This window comes from Apodemus sylvaticus, chromosome 8, assembly GCF_947179515.1.
Source record: "Apodemus sylvaticus chromosome 8, mApoSyl1.1, whole genome shotgun sequence".
Taxonomy (NCBI): Eukaryota; Metazoa; Chordata; class Mammalia; order Rodentia; family Muridae; genus Apodemus; species Apodemus sylvaticus.
This window is the reverse complement of record NC_067479.1, coordinates 1464148-1487788: the sequence shown is the minus strand read 5'-3', so window position 1 is coordinate 1487788 and position 23641 is coordinate 1464148. Positions and strand designations below refer to the sequence as shown.

Below are 23641 nucleotides of genomic sequence, written 5' to 3'. Positions count from 1 at the left end.
TCACCAGAGTAAATAGCACCAGACAGGAAGAAACTCACTGTTCTCTTTGCAAGCTGGGCAAAATAATGTATACTAAGCACATGATGTGAAGTATCAAGCATTAACTCTTTGTTGCTCTGGTCCTGTGGGTTATCATAACATTGACTTCAGAGCTAGGGAGAGTAGGGAACATCCATGTAGCTTTCCCTGGAGACATCCCTTACTAATTATGCTCAGTAGCCTACCCACCTCTCCATATGGACCATAAATATTATTCTACATTCAATTCAACTAGGCAATTGCATATATACATAACTCTCCTCACTTAATTTGGGTCTTAGATGTAGCATTTGTTATTTTGCTTCCATTGAAAGGTAGTTCCTTTGTAGGTCTTCTCAATGATTAGAACAACTTACATGAAAGGGGAAATCATTTGAAATGTAAATAAAGAATATGTCTAATAAAAAAAAAGAACAACAGTGAGGCTTCAGCTTTGCCCTCCTACTAGGATAAAACACATCTGGACATTGAAATTATAAAAGCTAACACTGTATTCCACTGTAACACAGCCTAACATACCAACTCTGACTATATCTTTGAATGGACCTGGTAGTCTAAGACTTTTTGCTGGTTATTAGCATATCAGTGTTAATTGGGGTGCCATCTTTCCTGTACATATCATGTGAGAACGAGGTCTTGTGGGTAACAATCACAGAGACAAATATAGATCTCGATGCCACAAAAGAACTAGGACAAGTATCTCTGTCTTCTACAAGGAGACTGCAGCCAAGTTTGGGGACAGATACTAGTGGGGACAGAAAGTAAAACAGTGAAGAGGCCACCCTGTGTCTTGCAGACCCTGGGTTACAACCATACCTCACTACCAGATCCTTACTTATGTCAGCTATGCTAACTTCTCCTCTCTGTACTGACTGAATTATTTTTGGATCTTCCTAGGTTTTATCTTTCTATAGCTGAACTCTCCTTATTTCTTGATGCAAGCACAATAATCACCTCTTCCCCTATACCTTCATGACCATTTCAGCTAAAGGTCTGCCCCAAACCTACCCATGCTCTACCATCTTCAATATGCTCATAACTTCTGGAACTTATAGAAGTTTAATATCCTCTACCCAAATGTTAGGATCAGAAGTGTTTCAAACTTTGGATTTTATGAACATTGGAATATTTGCATTCCTACAATGAGTGATATTGTGGATGAGATACAAGTTTAAACATAGACTCTATTTGTATATTTTTTTAATATATTTAAAACAAATTTTTGTGTATTCCAGGCTGATGTTCCAGGCTAAACTTAAGGCTGTCAAACTCCTGAGCCTCCTACTTCTGCCTCTCATGTAGTAGGATTAGAGGCAGGTACCATTCATTTATGTTTCATATATGTCTTATACAAGTATCTGGGAAGTAATTTTATACACTATTATTAGCATGCCTGGGTTTTGACTGTGACTTGACACATAAAATCTGATGTGACTTCCTCCATTTGTGGTTGTGTTGGTACTAAAGAGAATTCAAAGTCTGGAATTAGTTTAGGTTATGGATCCTAACCTGTATCGTTAGTACCATTTCATCTTTAAGGGGTCACCTCCTCCTTTAGAACATAAGCTCTGTGGGCATAGTATCCTTGCCATTTGAGAAGTTCTTTAACTCAGTGACTAAATCAACGTAAGCTTTGGGAAGGTAAGGATGAGTAAGAGGTAAAAGAGGAGAGGAAGAAGGGAGGTATATGAGGATGTTGAGGAGAAGGGGGAAGAAAGGAGAAAGGAAAGGAGGTAGTTGAGAACAAGAAACTTGCCTCTGCTTTGGCTAATTCTGGAAAATACTTGGTAAGCTTTATAGTTAAGATCTTTGTATACTAACTTTGAAGTGGTTCAAAATAACCAGGTCTCCATGTAATTAATTAATTTTTAGTGATACTGGGGATTGAACCCAGGGCTTTTAACATGTTCAGCAAACACTCAACCACTGAGCTACACCACAGATGTTACTTGTAACTCCTATGTGTGGTTCATCTAGATAGCTGCTTAAGGTCGAGGTGATAGTAAATCCACAGCAGGCTTTCCCTCTGGGAGCTGCAATTCCCCTGCTTCTGTTTGAGCCCAAGGTAGATACCCGTGAAAAACCTTTATTTTCTTCCCTTGCTGCCCTTTTTCAAGTCTAAAGACTAGGCTCTTCATGGATGAAAAGGACATGAGGGGAGATTACTCTGTCCCCCTGTTCTTGCATACTCACCTGGCTCATCAGAGACAGGTTTTTGTAATGCAACAGTGACAGTTCCAAATTTAGTCTATGTCAATTATCAGATTCAAAATACTTGAAATGTATCATTTGTTCTCTTTGAGATTGAGCAGGTTAACAATGGCTCACTCCCCTACCCCTAGGTTGAGGAAGACTTTGAATATTCAACTCTCTGCTTCCATTTCCCAAGTGCTGGGGATCAAACCCAGCATCCTATGCATGCTTGGTAATCAAGTGAGCCACACCCACTGTTCCTACCTCTCTTTTATCATCTACCATGTTCCATATGATTTGAAAATGGCGAAGATCATTGTAACTCAAAAGCTGGTCCTCTTCAGTGGAATAAAACAAAGAGAAATTCTCCACAATTATGGCTAGGAAAAAAAAAAAACAGATGTTAGACAAATATGCTAATCTGTCATTTTTTTAGAAGAAGTAAAACATCTATTATAAATAATAAATGTTATCACTCACATTATAAAGCCAATTTTTCAAAGTGATTTCAGTACAGTTTCCAAGCTGGCACGTCTCTCTCTTGAACTAAGCTATTTATTCATCACTTCCCTTTCCAAAACATGAGGGTCATGGGCGCAAAGGCTCCGGTGAGACAGTCGTGCCAGCTGGCTTTTACTCTTACTTGAGAGTTCCAAGGCATTTTTAAGGGTCATATTGGGCCTGGATGTCCCCACAGCTGGGTGAACAAAATATATCTTTAAAAACCAAACTGATATTTCGAGGCTGTGAAAGTAGCCCCCCTCCCCTGATTTGTGTTCAGCCCAATCCATGGGAAGAGTTCTTTGGGAATTAATGAGCATAATAAATAGGACAATTCTTGAAACTGCAATCAACTGCTATTTCCATGCCTTTCAAAGGTCTTTTCAGCTCCTGGGTTGAGAGGCAACAATTTATAATTAAAGCCATGAAACACCCGCCCCCAAGCAATCCAGGATAATTACTCAAAAATTGTACATAATTATCCAAGTACCTGAGTTTGAAGAGATGGAAAAATAATTCCATGAACATCTCTTACCTACAAGCAGATTCAGCATGATGTAGGCGATGATGACATAGAATGAGCAGAAGTACATAAGTGCCCCTGCATAATTGCCACAGTCTGTTGCCCAGTATGTAAATTCATCTGGAGTACAAAATGGAGGTTGAACCTGTGGGCCAGTGGGGGACATGGAGAGTGTTGAGGGGAATGAAGGGCACAGATTTCTTCTGACTGTAGTGTTCAATGGATATATTATTGGCAGTATGGGATGTAGCTAATTTAAAGCCATCAAGCAAAGGCCACACATGTCAGACACACCCATCATTTGCAGCAGAACTCCACAAGAGTTTTTCATCATGCTATACTTTTGGTCCTGTAGATGACCCAATTAAATTGCCATTGATAGAAGCAAATGCAAGTGAACAGGTTTCCTTGGGACATAAGCTTCACATCCCATCAACAGACCCTGGGGTCAAACTTCAGGAAGTCAAATAAAGAGGAACTTTATTTTTTTTTTTTATTTAAGCATTGCATTAATTTGTATGAAGTAGACTACACATACCAAATTCACATTCAAGTTGTGTAAGGTCTAGTCCCCAGTCCTGAAGCACCAAAATGAGATGTTACAGAAATGTATAAGGTTCAGGTTATATGAAGCCTTTGCATTCTGTGGGGCGCATTGAAATTCAAACCTTTCTGTGATACTCTCCTGGTTTCTCTCAACCAGATAACTAGCTTTGTCTTTTGGATTCCCACACACTCTTCCGGGAGCCTATGTAGGATTTATATAATTCTACCTTTGGTTATACCTGATTGGATAAATTTGGTTTCCACTTTTCATGTTTAAAATTCTCTAGACTCTACTATGTGGTATATTTGTGTCAAGTGTTAGGGATAGACTAACAATAAAGACACACCTCTCAGCACCATGACCCAACGATGAGACAGATCTACTGGAAAGAAAGCAGGATACCAAAGGTAAAAATGGCTCGGAACACATGACACATGTGCCTTGAGGAACCTTTGGACCTGCAGAAGGCCTTGCACATGGCCCAGAACAAACCAGGGACTTAGTGAATATTTGATGAGTGCATTAAAAATGCCCTTATTTTGATTGATAAGCTATAAAGGATTAGCAGGAAAGAAAAATGCTCATCCTAAAATATAATTATTAAGTGAATATTTTATTCTTCATATTTATATCTTGTAATGTTCAAAGTGCAACTTATGAACTAGACAGGCAGAAAATTTTCTTTAATACAAGGTCTTGATGTTAACAAGAATACCATTGCCATGTGCACCTAAGTGTATGATGAGACACTGATAATAATAAGGGGATATTTACCATACAATCATGCATAATCTTGTTCCAGTCTTCCCCTGTGACAATTCGAAACAATACAGTAATGGCTTTGCCAGCTGAAGAAAAATTGGCATGCCTAATTTAAGAAAAGAATACAGAATGAAGATGTCATGACTTGCCATTGTCTTGAAGCAGTATTAGTGGTCGCCACCCAAACATGTAGCATTTGCAAACCTGGTTGCCAGGTTCCTGTTACCAAAGTTTAAAACCCTCCTGTTGCCATCTATACTTCCCTGCAAGTATAGATGCCTGACAGTCAAAACTTTCACAGGGTCATCAACTTATTGTCTTTGAACTGTAACAACTGAGTTCTTACTTTGACTATGAAGAAGTGATTCCTCTACTTGGGTCATAGAAAGATAGTCAGCCATGTGCCAAATAAACCACCTACCAGTGACACATTTGTATGTGTTTTGTCACATTTGAACTTTTAAGAGAACAACAGCAGATGCTTTTATAATGTGGAAGATGAGCTATTGGAAATGCTTTTTTCACAGCAGAGTGATTTAGTAGGTTCTAACTTTCTATACTTTGCTGAAAAAGAAAATCATCTAAAAACTGTTCTAACCCCTATCCCCACAAAATAATATAGCATTTCAGAGAGATACATGGGTAGAAAAACATTGAAATCAGGAGTTGTTAGTCTTGACAGTGGGTAGAATTATGAAACTTTTTGTTTGGTTTTTGCATTTTCCAAGGGTTCTAAAATAAGTATGCTTACCTTTGTCAAATGGAAAATGTTATTTAAAATGTGTATATTTTATTTTCCAACAGATTACTTCCCTTTTATACCACTCCTAAGTCTTTAATAGTCAAAAAACACCTAAGTTTGTATTTATAATTTTATTATTAAGACATTTGCTTGGAAAAATAAATAGGAAGACAAATATATGTTGACCTGTTAATGTTCTCTCCATACTTTACGGTACCAAACAGAACAACTCCAGCAAAGGCATAGCATAGCAGCAAGAGAAACATTCCTACGATGATAAAGAAGCTCTTGTACATGCTGACAACCACAGTCAGAAGGAGCATCTTTAGTGTCACCTGCAGGTGAAGAAGGGTGTAGAATCAGTGCAGATGGAGAAAGACAGGAGGTGGGAGAACAGTCATTTCAAGCTGAGGAGTACCTGGCTCATGAATAATATATAAGCAGGTTGGCTACAAACTGATTCCCAAGTACATCATTTGAAAGTTTTTTCCTATTAGATATTAGATCTAAATATTATTCAAAAACCATCTGGCATTGTAAAATCTTGTTCATACTTCACATAGTTCAATCACTCCAGAGAAATTAATTAAAAACACAAGCTTCTTAGACTTCCTGTTCATCTTCTTTTGCAACCTAGACATCTATAAAGATATTATTGGCCTAAAGCAAGTAAATTTACTTTTCTCCCACAGATTTCCTAAAAGTCTCCCACAGACTTCCTAAAAACCAAATGTAATACCGACTTAAATAGCCACCTAAATAACCACCTAAGTAACAATTGGTGGCTAAGTAGCCACCAATTGTTAAATCTTCCAATTAATAGATATATGGAATTTATATGTGAAATAATGCTAATGACAAAAAGAAATATCCCTTAAAAATGGAGACCATAGGTGTGTGTGTGTGTGTGTGTGTGTGTGTATGTGTGAGAGAGGGGAGGGGGAGAAAATGCTAACAAGAAATAAAAATCAACAGAGAATAAGGGAAACACTATCATCAATTATAAACTTTCTTTGTAATAAAGTTAATTTAAAAACACAAATTAAGGTATGTTAGGAATAACATTGGCTTTTGTTTTCAGAGTCAATATGTTTTCATTCATTTATGATTGAGTTTACTCAGCAGATATGATGAATAAAATAACAGGAAACATAGTCAGAGATAATTATGCTACTGATTCAATGTGATATTTAATATTTATTAGTCTTGACTTATGATGTTTAGTCCTTTGTTGAATATATCACAACCATTGGCTGTGGTCTGTTGGCATCAGTGACTCAATGCTTATGTGACATTTGAGAGGATTCTGCATGATAGACTTACATGCTTTCCACAGATGGAGAAAAATCTAAAGACAATCACACAGGCTCCCATCATGTAGGTGTATGCATTCTGAAATTTAAACAGAAGACAGTTGGGGTTTTTTTTTTTTTTTTTACAGTTTGCACAAAATATCTTGTTATGGTTTTATTTTAAGTCTTCTGTGAAGTCTAGTGAATAATTAGTTTAATAAAATGTGAAAATTCCTATAAGAAATTTATCTGAAATAAAGGTACTGAAAAGGTCACTGCAAAAACTCATGAATAAATATTAGATTTAAAATAAAGTCTCAAACAAAACTTTAGGTTTTGTTTTGCTCAACTGAATTCTGTATTTTTAAATTCATTTCACATAAAGCAGTGAGAAGCCCTTTTGAGGATAGGACAAGAAAGGCACAGGTTAACCATGAAGGGTGCTGGAACTATATCCTGGCTGGCAGAAGTCTTGGGCTAACGTGTTGGGCTCTGGGCTCAATATCTCAACATGTAAACCCAGTGTTGGTGATGTCTCTAATCCTTGCATTTGGGAAGTAGAGGCAGGAAGATCAGAAATTTAAGGTCATCCTTGACTATGTAGTAACTTCAAGGCTAGCCTGGGCTACATGGGGCTTTATTTCAACAACATCAATGCTTGATGGTGGTTTCTTTTTTCTTTTTCTTTCTTTTTTTTTTAAGTTCAGTTCTCTGTTCATGAATCAAACTATTTTAAAAAGCACCCCACCCCCAGCTAAGGATTGCATCAGTTTGCTTTTCTAATGTGTGCTTAGGGCCAGAGATCACTCTGTGCTTTCTGATTCACAAGGTTTCTTCTGAGAAACAAAGATGCCACTGGCCACAGCATAACAACAGTGACATTCAGCTGATGCCAAAGCATGAGCATTCTCCAGGATCTGCCTAGCCAAACAACAACAGTCCCAGATGGGTCCCTGGGAAGGGGGTCCACTGAGCTCCTTGGGGAGGCATAAGGACAAGAATGTGGGCACACAGCTTGTTGGAAGGAAAGCTTTCCTTCCCAGCAGTCCACTGCAAAATATAGCAAAGAATGATTGCTTTTCTCAGACCAGAGGTTCTTCTCAGGGAAAGAACAAAAGCAGTCAAGCAGAAGAGGGAATGATTTTTTTTTTTTTTTATGGATTTCTTCTGTGGGGATATTTGAGATTAGGCTTACTGTATTTTTCCATTTAGTGAGTAGCATTTAGTCAAAGGTTTTTCTAAATAAGCATAATTAGAACTTTTTTTTGCCTTTTCTTTCCATGTCAGTTCAGGATTTATTTATTATTTAAGTCTTGACATTCTAGAAGTCATAATAACCACAGCCTTTGGGATGATTACTGGATAATTTTTACATGGACCACAAAGCCCTAAAAAGACTTATGTTCACACTTCTGAAAATCTTGTGTTGTATTATGATATTACATGCCATGGCTCCTACTTCAGGCACAGAACCTCACCTTTGTCCAGTCCCTACATCCTTTTATCCTAGCTAAGGATGTCTGAAATGTTCTGTAGGTAGAGCTCGGTTTCTTGTGGGGGAAATGCCTTCCAGGACCTCTTTGATGAAGCCATTGCCTACTCCTTACTATTGCCATGGACTATAGGATCTCCTTCATCTTTCCTAGCACACCCATAGTCCTCATTGGTTTGTGAGCACACAGTGAAGATCTTTTTAGCTTTTTAGACTATAAAGTTTATTAGTGTAGTGAATATCTTTGTTTTGCATATTACTTTCTTCTTGATCCCCCTTCAGTGCTTTGCTCATCATTATGTTCAGATTTTTGTTGAAGAAACTGAACATAGATGCTTGAATTTAAACAGCTTCTAATGCTGAAGAAAACCTCTGATTAAAGAAGGCCACTCAATATATGTAGGAATACCACAGATCTATATTACAGCAAGTCCCATCTAATAGGCAAATGGGTTCCGTGAGTACTGGATACTTCCTGCCATGCCTCAATAATTAAAGACAATGGGACAATGGGGAACACTGAGACTATAGAATACTAATGACATAATGACACTTATAAGTATTTGTTATAAACTTCTGTAATACTTAGAGTATACAGTGTAAGCCAACATCAAATCAGTGAGCATATTTTATTTCCATTGAGCAACATCACTGGAGACTAAGTCTAGTCAAGTTTCCCATGACTATAGATTTGGGGCTAGATCTCAGATATATGAAGATTGATGGGTTCAGAGAATTGGTATTAGATGTTTGTGCAAGAATAGTGTCTTGAAGAGTACTTAGGAATTACATTATAAATCTTATATGTGTTTTCAGAGGTATGATGAATGCTACTCTTGATCTCAGGGTACAAGAACTGAGTCTTCAAATTCTAGCCTGCTATTTGAACTTAGTCAGGTTCCTACACCTCTGCTTCAGTGTTCTACTTTGGTAAAATGAAGAGTTAAATGAGACTGTCTTTAAGAGCCTTATTTTAGATTTATATACTAGAGACTGGTCTTTGAAGATCCCGGCTTTGTCTCTATGAAAAGTGTAGGTGTGCGAACATGTACATGTCTATGTGTATGCATTTGCAAACATGTCCCAGAACTCTTGCAATCAAAACTGGGATTTAGGGAGTTTGAATGCCCAAAAGTGACAGGTATGGAAGGAAGAGACTGGATTGGGAAAAAGAGATTGAATTGGGAAAAAGCTGAACTATCAACTAAAGTAAAATATAATGATGTGCCTACCAGTAGAGCAAAATGGAGCACCACCCACACAACACCAAGGGATGTCACCAAGAGATCGTATCGGTTTCTTCTGCTTTGCCAGAACCCAGCTGGTGACATTGCTATGATCTTCATTGTAACCTAGAGAAAGCAAGCAAGAAGGGACACAGGGCAAGTGCTTAGGCATGTTAAATTCAATTAAATTTAATCATCATCATCATCATCTATATATGATTAACTCATCATATATATATATATATATATATATATATATATATATATATAACTCTTATTAGCTAGATTATGATATATAGTTAATAAAAGAGTTAACCACAAAGATACATCATTTTAAAGCCAAGTAGCCCGCATATCTATTCTCCACACTCTTTCCTGTGGATTGATTCATAGCTAAATAGTCATTGCAGGTCATTTTTCTACCTTGAGTGAAAAACTGTATTTTGGGAAATATCAGCCAGTTTACAGCAAAATGATAATCTACTTGAATTTCAAAGAAGATTTTATGGCGAATAGATGTGACATCGGGAAAACTTTTAAGATAATCTTGTCTGGGCTGCTGTCATATTTACACTGTGTTGTAATCTGAATCCCTGAATAACAGTGATATCTGCCCTGGGCTGCAAAGATTCGAACCCTGTTACTAGCAGGCTAATGCTCAGACACAACAATTGGCAGAGGTGTTTCATCAGTTAGAAATATTGGATATATAAAGTGAAGTCTTTCTGATGTTAATTAGAACAGCCAGGACGTAGATGCCCTAAGAGAATGTGCCCTAGTCATGAAACCTACCCACCAAAGACTGTGAAAACAAGAAAGCATGGAGCTAGAAGTAGGTGCCATCAAAGGGAGCCCTCATTCCCTTTTAATTGCTTCTAGCATCTCCCAGAGAGGCAGACTCATTACTGTACCTCTAAGACAAAGATGAAGGTGAAGACAACTGACATTGTGGCCAAAGGAACCGTCACAGGATCCTCAACGTCCCACTGCAACCAGGAGAGCACAAGTTACTGCCACATCCACCAGATAGAGTTTTATCTCTCTGTTCAGTATGTATACCAGTCTTATTATTACCCATCTATTATTACTAAAGATCAGAGGCTGCAAATGGCAATGCTTGCAATAAGAACTCAAGAAGTTAGACCCCAGGGAATCAAATAACCCTATTAAAAAATGGGGTACAGATCCAAACAAAAAATTTACACCTGAAGAAATTCGGATGGCTGAGAAGCACCTTAATAAATGCTCAACATCATTAGTCATTAGGGAAATGCAAATCAAAACAACCCTGAGATTTCACCTCACACCAGTCAGAATGGCTAAGGTCAAAAACTCAGGAGACAGCAGGTGTTGGAGAGGATGTGGAGAAAGAGGAACATTCCTCCACTGCTGGTGGGATTGTAAGATGGTACAACCACTATGGAAATCAGTCTGGCAGTTCCTCAGAAAACTGGACATGACACTTCTGGAGGACCCTGATATACCTCTCCTGGGTATATACCCAGAGGATTTCCCGGCATGCAATAAGGACACATGCTCCATTATGTTCATAGCAGCCTTATTTATAATAGCCAGAAGCTGGAAAGAACCCAGATGTCCCTCAATGGAGGAATGGATACAGAAAATGTGGTATATTTACACAATGGAATACTACTCAGCAATTAAAAACAATGAGTTCATTAAATTTTTAGGCAAATGGTTGGAACTGGAAAATATCATCCTTAGTGAGGTAACCCAATCAGAAAGGAATACACATGGAATGCAATCACTGATAAGTGGATATTAATTAGCCCAGAAGCTCTGAATACCCAAGATACAATTAGTATAACAAATGACTCCCATGAAGAAGTAAGGAGAGGGCCCTAATCTGGGAAAGGCTTGATCCAGCATTGTAGGGGAGTACCAGGACAGAGAAAAAAGAGGGAGGTGATTAGAGAATGGGTAGAGAGAAGAAGGCTTATGGGACATATGGGGAAAGGGGAAATCATTTGGAATGTAAACAAAGAATATAGAAAATTTAAAAAGAAAAGAAAAGAAATAAATAAAATTGGCTCATAAAAAATCACTCCAGAAATTTCAAGGAGAAACAATACCTTGACAGATAGCAACACAGACTGGGCCAGAACCAGCAATGCGATTGTCCTCTTAAAAAATGGATGCTGCGTTATATCATACATTTTAGCTCTAAAACCATCATTATCTGAAAAAAAAGAAAGAAAGAAAGGTGTAGGTGAGGATGCTTTAGACATGGCCAGGTTCACTTTCTTGTCTTTCATATTCTTTAATGTGCATCTTCAAACCCATTACAGCCTTTCCTTCCAGTCCAATCTATTGTGAAGTGCTTTGGAGGAATGGCTGGTGCTGGATATCAAAACGACAGCACATAGCACCATCTGTATTGAAAGAAGAAGCACATCATTCAATTTCTGGGAGCTTAGTATATTTCCCTCATAGATCTAAAAGGCAAACACAAATATATTTTATTTAAAAATTCATTTTTTTCATTAAGGCTTATTCTGAGATCGCTGAAGCACAGCCTTTGGGTGGCTGATTTTAATAGCCTTAAGGAGAGATCAGCAGTTTGGAGTCTGTTTAAATATTAACTTATGCACAACCCCCTAGTGGCCTCACGATTATTATTTTAATTTAAATCCGAGGCTCTTAGAGAAGCAGGAACACTAGTGCCCAACATGAATAAAATCAGAACATCTTTGATACCCGGCCGAGGTGGGAGATGAAGAGGCTGTGCGATCTTCAATCTGCTCTTGAGATCTTCCCATCTTCTCTGATCTACCGTCAGCAGGGCTGTCCCCTTGGAAACAAAGGAAGCAGTGGAGGGAAAAGGAAATGAGCAATGTGGATCAGATGGCTTTACAGACAGGACCAATGTGGGGACCTGAAAGAAAATAGTCTGCAAGAACCACAGCGGTTGAAGAGACATTGTCAGAATGAGTAACCCACAAGGCATTCCAACAGGGGTGGGTGCATACTGGGGCATTCAGCAGTTTCCAGGTGTATGCCCTGAGGCCCAGGGCAGTTCTTGCATCCAGGGCCCTCCCAGGGACCCCTAACCACCCTGGACTGTCAGTACTTCATCTGGTAACTGTGCTGATAAGCTCTTCCCTATATCCTGGAATTCCCAGTGTCTGTTCCACCATATGGCTCAAAGCCATCTAAAAGGACACAGCTTTCTCTTTCTGCCTGATATCAAACTGAACACACTGGAGGGTTAGAGTTCAAGAATGCTTTCTACATACTAGCTGTGGTTAGTTTAGTTTTATGGTAGCCAATCAGATATTTGAATAGCTGCTGGAAGAGGGCATTTTTGTCTTTATACATCTTTTTATTTAAATAGTTCAATAGGTGCAATTATAAAACTGTTTTTAGCAGATAAGTCATAGAATTTTCCTTTTCTAGAAATAGATGGTATGATAATTTGCTAGATGTTATAAAGCAGAGTACTTGATAAAAATGCACATAAATGATATTGCATTGTATTATTCTGCATTCGATTTATTATACTACATTACAGAGGCAGATATATAATTAGAAAACTAAGGTTGAGGGGAACTCACTCCCTTTCTCTGAATCCTTCTGTAGAGATAACGACTGTCCTTTCAGGTTTCAGAATTTTGTGTTTTCTGACTGTATAAGCACAGAGAAAAAATTGTTTTTAATTTCTAAGTTGGCATGAACTATATCAAGGTCAGAAATACTGCAAGAGTCTGCTCTCTTCTTACAATGTGTGTTCTATGGATTGAATTTAGTTCATCAGTTTGGAGGGAAGTGCCTTCATTAGAGCCATTCACCTGTCCCCTTTTTTCTTTAAAGATTTATTTATTTTATTTTATGTGTTTTGCCTGCATGTTGTATTTATGGAAGATATGTGTAGAGTGCCATGAAGTTTAACTCATCACACACACACACACACACACACATACACACACACACATTTACATAATTGGAACCTTTATTTCCAATGAACAAATCAAGATTTTGATATCTGGAAAAGTGTCTGCTAACTTCTACCTCCCTCTTGGCATCTGCTTGGCCTGACATATCATAATCCCAAGCAAGCTGTCACTTCCTGACTCGTTTAGGATATAACTATGGTGTTGGAGGCAAAGAATCCTCAGTAATTCATAGCTATTTCAAGACTGGCAGTTAATTATACAGTTGGTTCCTGTTATTGAGCACTGTATGCTGGGTCACTCATGCTGCTGACTTGTGAGCTGCCCTGGAGCTCAGTCCTCTTGCATCCAGGGCCCTCCCAGGGACCCCTAACCACCCTGGACTGGCAGTACCTCATCCGGTAACTGTGCTGATAAGTTCTTCCCTATATCCAGGAATTCCAAGTGTCTGTTCCACCATATGACTCAAAGCCATCTAAAAGGGCACAGCTTTCTCTTTCTGCCTGATATCAAACTAAACACACTGGAGGGTTAGAGTATCTCATTTATGAACATACTAAAAAGTAAAATAGAGGGGCTGGGTGACATGATTGCTGCTGCTCTAAAAGACCATCTTTCTGAGGGTTGGAGTAGTATTGGAACGAAAGGGAGATTTTAAAATTGTAATATTTGAAAAGCTAAGTGAAGTGAAATACTCATTAGGTATACATCAAAGGTGGCAATTGGCTAAGTCAGTTGCACCACACACATTGAGCCCGGGGACAGTGAATGATATAGTCTTGTGTGTTGTTACACAAACCAAAGAGCTCTGGCATGAACACATGGGGATCAGTCATCATTGTGCACAACTGAACAGCAGGTGCTTCACAGACAAATGGAGCTTTTCACATTAGAGGTTTTAATGCTCTTACATTAGAAGAATCACAGACCCTGCAGTCATAAGAAAAGAGTCAGACTTTGGCTCTAAATGGTGTTCTCATCTACAAATTTCAGCATCTTGAGAGGTGGCAGAAGCTTCTTCTGTAGAGTGAGTGCTCAAAGCTTATGTGTATTTCAGTGTGACTCTACAGACAGAACTCTGAAGAGACAGTTTAACCAGCCTTACCCATAACAGCAGTTCCAAAGGGACACTTCCCTTAAACGTATGCTCTATAGGAAACCACATTGTTGTTTCTATCCATGAGCTTTGAATCCATCATGAGATCTGTTAGAACTGAGGTTGTTTCCTGAGTTCAGGAAATATGTAAAATTTATAAGGATTTTGAAAAATCTTTTTAGTCTTTGAACTGTCCTTTACATTTTATATGGCTTCTCCCTACCTTATCAAAATTCGGAGTTCATTCCCTGAGTGACAAAGAAGCACACAATTCACATTTTTTGTAAAGGCAGTATGGACTGCAATCAGAGCATAACTTGAAACTATCATATTTTAATAATTCACTGTATATGTTTCCCATCTGAACAATAGGAGATGTGCTTCTCTGCTGTGGGGAAATTACTGTTACCATAAGGGTAAATCTAGCAAGAGAATTATACTCCTAAATAATGGACCCAAACCATAGCAGTGAGGCAGCTTGCAAAAGAGTTTTATACAGGTTAGTTACATGAGTCACATAATTTAATATGGCTCCATGCCGTGTATGAAAAAAATAGCTTAAAGCAAGGACAAGAACAAAAATTAAGTCTGTGCTATTAATCTGAGAAGACTTACCTTGTTTTCATTGAAGTTAGCAATAACTACACCAACAAAAAGGGTCAGTCCAATCATGCAACCCAGGAATACGAAAACATGAATATAGATTCCATGGATCTGTGTAAATGAAAGATGTTATTTATCAGAGCCAATGGGAATCATCCTGTACTTAGAAAAATCTCATGTGCTTGCTTACCGGCCCCACGCGATGAATAATGACATCCCTCACTTCTACCCAACCTTTCAAGGACAGAACTTCAAACAATGCCAGCATGGCATTTCCCACATTGTCAAAGTTAAAGTTCCGAGGATTTGCCCTGTAATTAGGAAAGAGGGATGCTGGATGAGTGTCCAATGCACCTAGTGGCCCAATACCTATAGTCTCCCTCCCTTCCTCCTTCCCTCTCCCTCTTCCTCTCTCTCCCTCCTTTCACTCCCTCTCCCTCCTGTCTCCCTCCTCTGTTTCTGTGTCTCTGTCTCTCTCTATTTCTCTCTCTCTCCATTGTTCTCTGTGTAGCCCTGGTTGTCCTAGAACTTGCCTGTAGAACAGGCTGGCCTCAAACTCACAGATCTGTCTGACTTGGGATTAAAGGCATGTTCCACCACTGGCCAGCCCCATAGCTGTTTCTAAATCTGGCTGTAGAGTCTTTAGTCTGGAAGCTTGTTGGGCCATGCAGCATTCCTTTGCTAAGTTATAGCAGTGTGCTAGAATGCCATAATTATTATTATGTTCTTTCTGTCATGATGGGTGTTCTCAAATTAAAACCAAAGGCTCAAATCTAGATCTAGTCCAAGTGATGACACAACCCTCAAGCTTGTCTTACAACACCTCAAACTGGAAGCTAAGTAACAGAGATTTGCATGATGGGGCATTGTGTTCTGGACATGAATTCTTAAATAGTATAATTCCCCATACAGTAGGTGTGATGAGAGCAGTGCTTACTGACTTGTTTTAAGTGTCCTTGTGAAGGGTGATGCACTAAGAGGTTCCTGAGGCAGAAGACACCACTCAGTGCAGTATATTTCCATCACACTCTCTGAGGGAGGTATTTTCCTTTTCAGTAACCTCAAGTGTTGCCAATAGTTCCTTCTTGTGATGCCCAATGTACCACATTGGGGCATTGAGAAAGAGAAATACACAGTCTGCTGCCTACATCTACCACGAATTCATGATACCTCAAACACTTGGCCCCATCATTCTTTATTTTCTTTTGGGGGAAGGGATGCCCAATCCCATGTTTGTCTCAGTTGTGACTGTGTTTCTTTTTATTGCCTGGTGGGTGTTAGCATAATACATCTTCAGTGCCTTCATTCTACTCTCTTTATGAGAGGCTATTTTCAACAATTAAAGATTTAAATGATTCTTGATACCCATTCTGAGGTTGATGGACAATCAAGTTCTAAGATGTAGAATACAGTCATCCCACTTCCTCCTTCTGTATTTTGTTTTCAACTTTCTTTTCCTATGCTACCTTATCTATTGAAATTTAACCTTTGTGAAGTCTCATTCTAGGGAGGCATTTGGTTCAATATTTTCATATATCTTTTATGGTTTCTTAACTATAGGAACATTCATGAGATGTGTCTTTACAATACATGGGGGATATGATGAGAAAGTCTAAGACTACAGCTGGCTTGGTCCTCAGGGCTTGAGGATGACAGGCACATGCATTTGGTATAAATGTAGAAGTTCCACTCAGATATTCATATTATAGAATTCTGATTTATATTTTTGTATGAAAGTACAAATATACTATCTTGGAATTTTGCAATAATCTTTCCTTATAGAGGGTTTCAATTACATTTCCTATCTCTTAGAGGAGACAGTGCTTGTAAAGACTATGCATACCCAAAGTTTGCTTGCATAAGGACTTAAGAAAATAAAACCAAGGGAGCTAGCTCTCAGATCCAATGTCAATCTTTCTTACTCATCTGTTTTCTTTATGTAAAAGTGCTTTTGTAGCTAAATTTGCAGCAACTTAAACTACTTTCATGTCCCACATATTTTAGAAGTTAGAAAATGCTAAGGAAAATATTTTTAGGCTAAATCAAGAAAAACAAGACATGGAGTTGAAAGAATATATAACATTTTGAAAAGTAAGACTTTTCCATTTCAATCATATGAAGTATTTGTTTATACTGTGCTATCAAAATTACCAAGTTTGAAATCTGAGCTGTAAGTCCAGAGGGCTTCAGTAAATCCCAAACATAACCTGTCATTGTCATTTCATATGCTGTCTGTGTTTGAATCAGAACACTGTTTAAAGCTTTTTTTTTTTTTTCTGGTCCTGTATATCTAAGTCATTAAACTAAGATTGATTCTTACTTTAGAATTTGGTCACTCTTTTGCCTCCTGAAGAACATGGTTCAGGGTGCCTGTGATCAGATAAAGCTAATGGATCTTCCCATGGGGAAGGTGAACACTCTGGGAAATGTGACCTAGGCTGCCCTTTTCCCCTTCCCATTGTTCCATATCCACCTGCTTCCTCTGACTCATCCTCCTTTCCTACCTACCTGTTCCTGGCCTCTCTTTCCCATCCGTAACCACATATTCCTGGCCCTTTCCTATTCCCTACCCACCTGTCCTCAAGTTCTCCCTCTTTTCTACCCTTTTTCTTCTTGCCACTGCATTTTCCTAATCACCTGCCCCTGGCCCCTCCCTTTCCTCAGACATTTCCTAGCCTCTGTCCTTTAGAAAATCAACGTGCTTTCTCTTCTTAGCCTTTGGTTTGGCACTAGACATTTTGGGTTAGGAGCATCTTCTGTATCCCATTTATAGCACTTCTACCATTTGTAGAAAAAAAGAGAAGTAAATAATGCAGAAAAAAAAAAGAACCTTGACGTTGAGACCTCTTCTTTGTAGCAATCATTTCTCCAACTCTTGGATCTTAAATTACCTGATCCTGAGCCCCCAAAAGACCTGATGTCCTTCTACCTAGAAGTCTTTAATATAGCTTAAAGTTGCCTGAAGTGTGAGCTTTTGGCAACCCAGAGGAAAGCTTAGGAGCTTGTTGATGCATACCAAAACCCTTAGCAGCTTTATAAAATGATTTGTAATTTGATTTTTATTTCAACTTCAGGTTTCCAAGGGACAAAAGCAACAACTTACAGCTGAGTAATTGACAAGCATTTCTAGTGACTGTAAGCACTGAGTAATTAGTAAAAAACAGAATGCTTTTTTTTTTCATCTATGCATTCTCCTTTTATATTCTAGACCCATGCTTAAAATAGAATACATGATAATCATGGTATAGTTTATACCTAGCCCCTTTTTGCTGTGGTAATTTTTATCTCATCAAGTCTGGGTGATTCAGAAGAAAATGAACATATTTATCTGAAGAGAGTCTGTTGAGTTAGTCTGTTCCCTAAATTAGATTGCACATATTTATGTCTTAATTTTAATTACCAAAGCATTTCACTAGCCATATTCCCAGATATAAGTTACTTTCTTAATTACAATTTAGCTGGAACGAAATTAAATGTTTTTCAGGTTTTAATTCTCATCAGATCAAAGAAGGAACATTTTTAAAAAATTGTAACTACTGTTAGCATTTACTAAATTGAAGTTTTTGTTTCACAATAAATGAATCCAAGGTACAATACAGGATAAGTGGGCAAAGACCTATGTAATGATGTCTAAGTGACACACTTATCTTTGCTTAGGGTTTAAAAATGTTGAATTTAACACCACCCCCAGTAATAGTGCAATATTAAATTTAAACTAAAGATGATTAAAAAAATTACATATAGTAGGTTTTATGGACAAGTTGAATGGAGCACAGTGCAACTGGGGATATGTTTGTCTCTACACAGTGCCTTCCAGGGAGATCTGGCTCTCATCCTGATGTCTTGAGAGGAGGCTACAAGGGTTTTGATCACTTTGTCATAAGGTTAGAACCTTTCTCATGGGGATGTGTTTTTTCAAAGCGTTTGACCTAGACTTCACATCCCAGTCACCTCAAGGTCAGTAAGGACCTTTAGGGATAATCTCTTTCTGCCTGTATTTTCCTGTGTGTATACCCCCACATAGTGTTGTGTGGTCTCTCCTCCTGGGACTGTTAACTTTTCAATGGTGTTTGTCAACTGATCAACTGGCCTTTTTATATTTCAAATTTCCTATTACTACCTTGCATTTTGAAACAAGAATACTCAGTTGCATCATTTCTGTGGAGAGTCTCAGATCCTGTACCTGAGAAACATACCACGGCTTCTCACATTTGGTATGAGAAACACACCAGGGCTTCCTTCAATGGAACCTTCCTCTCCCTAGTACCTAGCCCCTTGTACCAGGGTTCTATACAAGATGGTCCAGACCAGGTGGCTCTAAGCAAGGACTACATCATCTTTCAGGTAAATGAGACAGTCTGCTTTGCCATATGTGGAAAGACAGCTTTGTCCTGAAGTTTCTTGCTGCTTTGTCAAGCTCTTAATACTAAGGGTCCTACCAATGGGCCTCATTTAGCTTGGATGGGGAACATGTTGGCCTTCCTCCATAGTGAGAAGTGAGGGCAGCGTAACACTCTCCTGACTCATTTATTCCTAAGATCTTATTCTTGTGTGAGTAGGGTGATGAAGGGTGATAAGGTCTTAGTAAGTTCTGGGGAGTTGCTGTCTTAAGAATTAAGATCAGCTTTGAGGCTTTAGCCAAAATCCCAAATATCAGGAGAAAAAAAAGTCCCATTTGATATCTTGGTATAAATAAGTTATTTATGGTATAATGAATTTTCATGTCACCAAAACAAACCTTTTATGCCTCTTCAAATTTTCATTTTAATGTAAATTATACTACTTTTATAAGTGTGCTTTGGGATAAGGCTTTCCCTATGAGTTTAATCCCCTTTTTCCATGCTCAAACTTTACATCCTAAATTAACTGTTTTCCACAGTAGTTGGATGTTAAAAAAAAAACCCAATAGCAATCATATTGAATTGCTCATAAAAGTGAATTTTATATTAGAGAAATGCCAAAGCAAGATAAAAAATGAGTCAGGGCTTTATCTGGGTGAAATGTTATGCCTTTGAAAAAGTTTTGATGAGTAGAAAAGAAAGTCACTTGTAACAAAAACAGGGTTTCTGTAGGTCACTTATTAGCCTAAAGGAAAAGAGAAAATTTTAAAAGGTGGTCAAAAGGTCAAGTGAAATCAACAGAATACTGGGATTATCAATGAAGCAGAAAATTCTATTCATAATCATTAATAAACAGATAAGAAAAAAGGTACTGAGGAGGACCCACCTTGGGTTAGAAATACTATAAAACTCATTTCCCAGATAAATTGATTTTAAGAAAAGAAATGGGTCTAATCAACTATGCTGCCAAGTATTCATCTCTAGTATTTCTGCAGTGAAGAGCCATCAGTGTACATGGGTTTTGTAACTGAAGTAGCTTTATGATTTAGGGTTCTCAGTAGCTGTTATGAGGACATTGGCCCCTCTTAAAGATACAAACTCAGAATGAGTTCAGCTTCAACATGATTGGAGAGTTTTCTTTGAAAAGTCTCATTCATTTTTGAAGCTTTTTGAATCCAGATCTATACTTTAATTCATTTTTAAATAGTATTATTTCATTAGTTTCACAAAGGAACATGAGATTCAATGTGCTGCTACGTTCTTATTGGTCTTTAAAAAATGCTATAACCCAATGCTTTTTCCTATATTATTTAAATTAATTTAATATTTTAAACAGAATTAGTTTAGTCTCTTACAAAATTATGCTGATTTAAACCCCAATATGAATAAGTATAGCATTCCTTAGGGCATATTTCTGACAAGCTTACCAAACACGGGGCACCCAAAATCCAGGTTTTTTCTCTCCAGGTCTTAGTTTTAAATTTAAGTTCTTGGACACACTTACATTAATTCTGAAGATGCCATTACAGTCTTCCTAAAGTAGGAGAAAGAAAGGAATAGGGGTACATGGTCAGAAAGTAAACTCAGAGAAAAGACAGGAATCATTTCTTATGATCTTATATATTCCATATATCTTTTTTTTATTTGATATATTTTTTATTTACATTTCAAATGATTTCCCCTTTTCTAGCCCCCCACTCCCCTAAAGTCCCATAAGCCCCCTTCCCTCCCCCTGTCCTCCCACCCACCCCCTCCCACTTCCCCATTCTGGTTTTGCCGAATACCGCTTCACTGAGTCTTTCCAGAACAAGGGACCACTCCTCCTTTCTTCTTGTACCTCATTTGATGTGTGGATTATGTTTTGGGTATTCCAGTTTTCTAGGTTAATATGCACTTATTAGTGAGTGCATACCATGATTCACCTTTTGAATCTGGGTTACCTCACTTAGTATGATGTGCTCTAGCTCCCTCTATTTACCTAAGAATTTCATGAATTCATTGTTTCTAATGGCTGAATAGTACTCCATTGTGTAGATATACCACATTTTTTGCATCCACTCTTCTGTTGAGGGATACCTGGGTTCTTTCCAGCATCTGGCAATTATAAATAGGGCTGCAAAGAACATAGTAGAGCATGTATCCTTATTACATGCTGGGGAATCCTCTGGGTATATGCCCAGAAGTGGTATAGCAGGATCTTCTGGAAGTGAGGTGCCCAGTTTTCGGAGGAACCGCCAGACTGATTTCCAGAGTGGTTGTACCAATTTGCAACCCCACCAGCAGTGGAGGAGTGTTCCTCTTTCTCCACATCCTCGCCAACATCTGCTGTCTCCAGAATTTTTAATCTTAGCCATTCTGACTGGTGTAAGGTGAAATCTCAGGGTTGTTTTGATTTGCATTTCCCTAATGACTAATGAAGTTGAGCATTTTTTAAGATGTTTCTCTGCCATCCGAAGTTCTTCAGGTGAGAATTCTTTGTTTAACACTGTACCCCATTTTTTAATAGGGTTGTTTGGTTTTCTGGAGTCTAACTTAATGAGTTCTTTATATATATTGGATATTAGCCCTCTATCTGATGTAGAATTGGTGAAGATCTTTTCCCAATTTGTTGGTTGCCGATTTGTCCTTTTGATGGTGTCCTTTGCCTTACAGAAACTTTGTAATTTTATGAGGTCCCATTTGTCAATTCTTGATCTTAGAGCATATGCTATTGGTGTTCTGTTTAGAAACTTTCCCCCTGTACCGATGTCTTCAAGGGTCTTCCCCAGTTTCTTTTCTATTAGCTTCAGAGTGTCTGGCTTTATGTGGAGGTCCTTGATCCATTTGGATTTGAGCTTAGTACAAGGAGACAAGGATGGATCAATTCGCATTCTTCTGCATGCTGACCTCCAGTTGAACCAGTACCATTTGTTGAAAAGGCTATCTTTTTTCCATTGGATGTTTTCAGCTCCTTTGTCGAGCATCAAGTGGCCATAGGTGTGTGGGTTCATTTCTGGATCTTCAATCCTGTTCCATTGTTCCTCCTGCCTGTCACTGTACCAATACCATGCAGTTTTTAACACTATTGCTCTGTAGTATTGCTTGAGGTCAGGGATACTGATTCCCCCAGATTTTCTTTTGTTGCTGAGAATAGTTTTAGCTATCCTGGGTTTTTGAGGCTTTGAAGAGGTGAAAACTCATGCAGAAAAAGTGTCTAAATGCACAGAAGTCACAGAAGTGGCCAAGAAAGATGCTCACTAGCATAGGCCACCAGGGAATCTTAACTCAAACCCATTGTGAAGTATTCATTCATACTCACTTAGAATTGTGCAATGAACAGTTAGAAAAGCAAGTGCCAATAAGGCTGTAGACAAAAGGGACCATCATTCTTGGAACTGATACACACCAAGGGGTAGGAATGGTCAGCATGCTTCAGCCTCTGTTGGAAATGATCTAGCCTTCCCCTCAGCAGTTGAACAGTGCATGCTTTGCTTTGGACATGGTTTCAGTAGCTCCCAGAGTGTACAGTGAGAATAAAAGAGGGTCCTAAAAAGCTAAGACCTGGTGTTAGGTAGTTAGATCAGTCTGGGGTGCTGTTTTCACAGATGAACATGCTAGCTAATTCCTGACAACAAAAACAACACTTTATCATAAAGGAACACAGCATTTTCCCAGTCTCTGACTTGCTGTCTCATTCTCTGATGTCCCTCTTACATATACTCTCACTATGTCATCTACCATCATACAACTAGTCAAGAGGGCCCTGACCAAAGGTTAAACAGATAGAACTTAGGGGACCTTTAGTTCCCATATCTGTTTGTTAGGTAAACTCTTCCTCTTAACAAAAAATTAGCATCAGATATTTTCTTATGGCTATCGGAAACAGACTATTATACCATATGACCCCGAAAATATGTTTATAAAAAAATCTGTTACATGGATGTCTATACTGGTGATGTTCATAATAGCCAGAAGGTAGAAGTGCAAATGCCCATCACTAGATATACAAGAACAAATGATGGTGTATTCATTCACACAGTAGACTAGCCATAGAAAGGGATGGAGTACTGATATATAACATACATAGACAGCCATTGTAAACAATGATATGCTAGGTTTAAAAAGGCAGTCACAGAAGACAGTGTATTATATGATTCTATTCACATGAAGGTCTAGAGCAAGAAATTACTGAGGAAATAGTGCCCAGTTAGACTGGAGGTGGAGCTAGGGGTAAAGGGATGAGGGGCAATTAGTATGTACAGGGAGTCTTTCTGTAATGATATAAAAGTGACCACACTCTCCAGTTTAGAGATCCGAACATGTCAAAAGCTATTTAGTAGCACACTGCAATAGGGTGAATTGTGCAGCATTTGAACTAGGTCTCAATAAAGAAGC

At 38.3% G+C, this 23641-nt stretch overlaps 1 protein-coding gene across 2 annotated transcripts in view; it reads right to left on the bottom strand.

Annotated features, from left to right (window-relative positions):
• Nalcn (sodium leak channel, non-selective) overlaps window positions 1-23641 on the bottom strand; it is a 293583-nt gene that overhangs the window by 11742 nt on the left and 258200 nt on the right. For both annotated transcript variants that reach the window (XM_052190478.1, XM_052190479.1), the window contains 12 exons: window positions 20695-20801; window positions 15118-15238; window positions 14940-15038; window positions 12036-12129; window positions 11411-11517; window positions 10229-10303; window positions 9324-9443; window positions 6631-6699; window positions 5494-5642; window positions 4578-4671; window positions 3269-3401; window positions 2497-2612 (listed from right to left, as the gene is read on the bottom strand). In XM_052190478.1, the coding sequence (XP_052046438.1) occupies window positions 2497-2612; window positions 3269-3401; window positions 4578-4671; window positions 5494-5642; window positions 6631-6699; window positions 9324-9443; window positions 10229-10303; window positions 11411-11517; window positions 12036-12129; window positions 14940-15038; window positions 15118-15238; window positions 20695-20801 (1284 nt within the window). The remainder of the gene's footprint in view (window positions 1-2496; window positions 2613-3268; window positions 3402-4577; window positions 4672-5493; window positions 5643-6630; window positions 6700-9323; window positions 9444-10228; window positions 10304-11410; window positions 11518-12035; window positions 12130-14939; window positions 15039-15117; window positions 15239-20694; window positions 20802-23641) is intronic.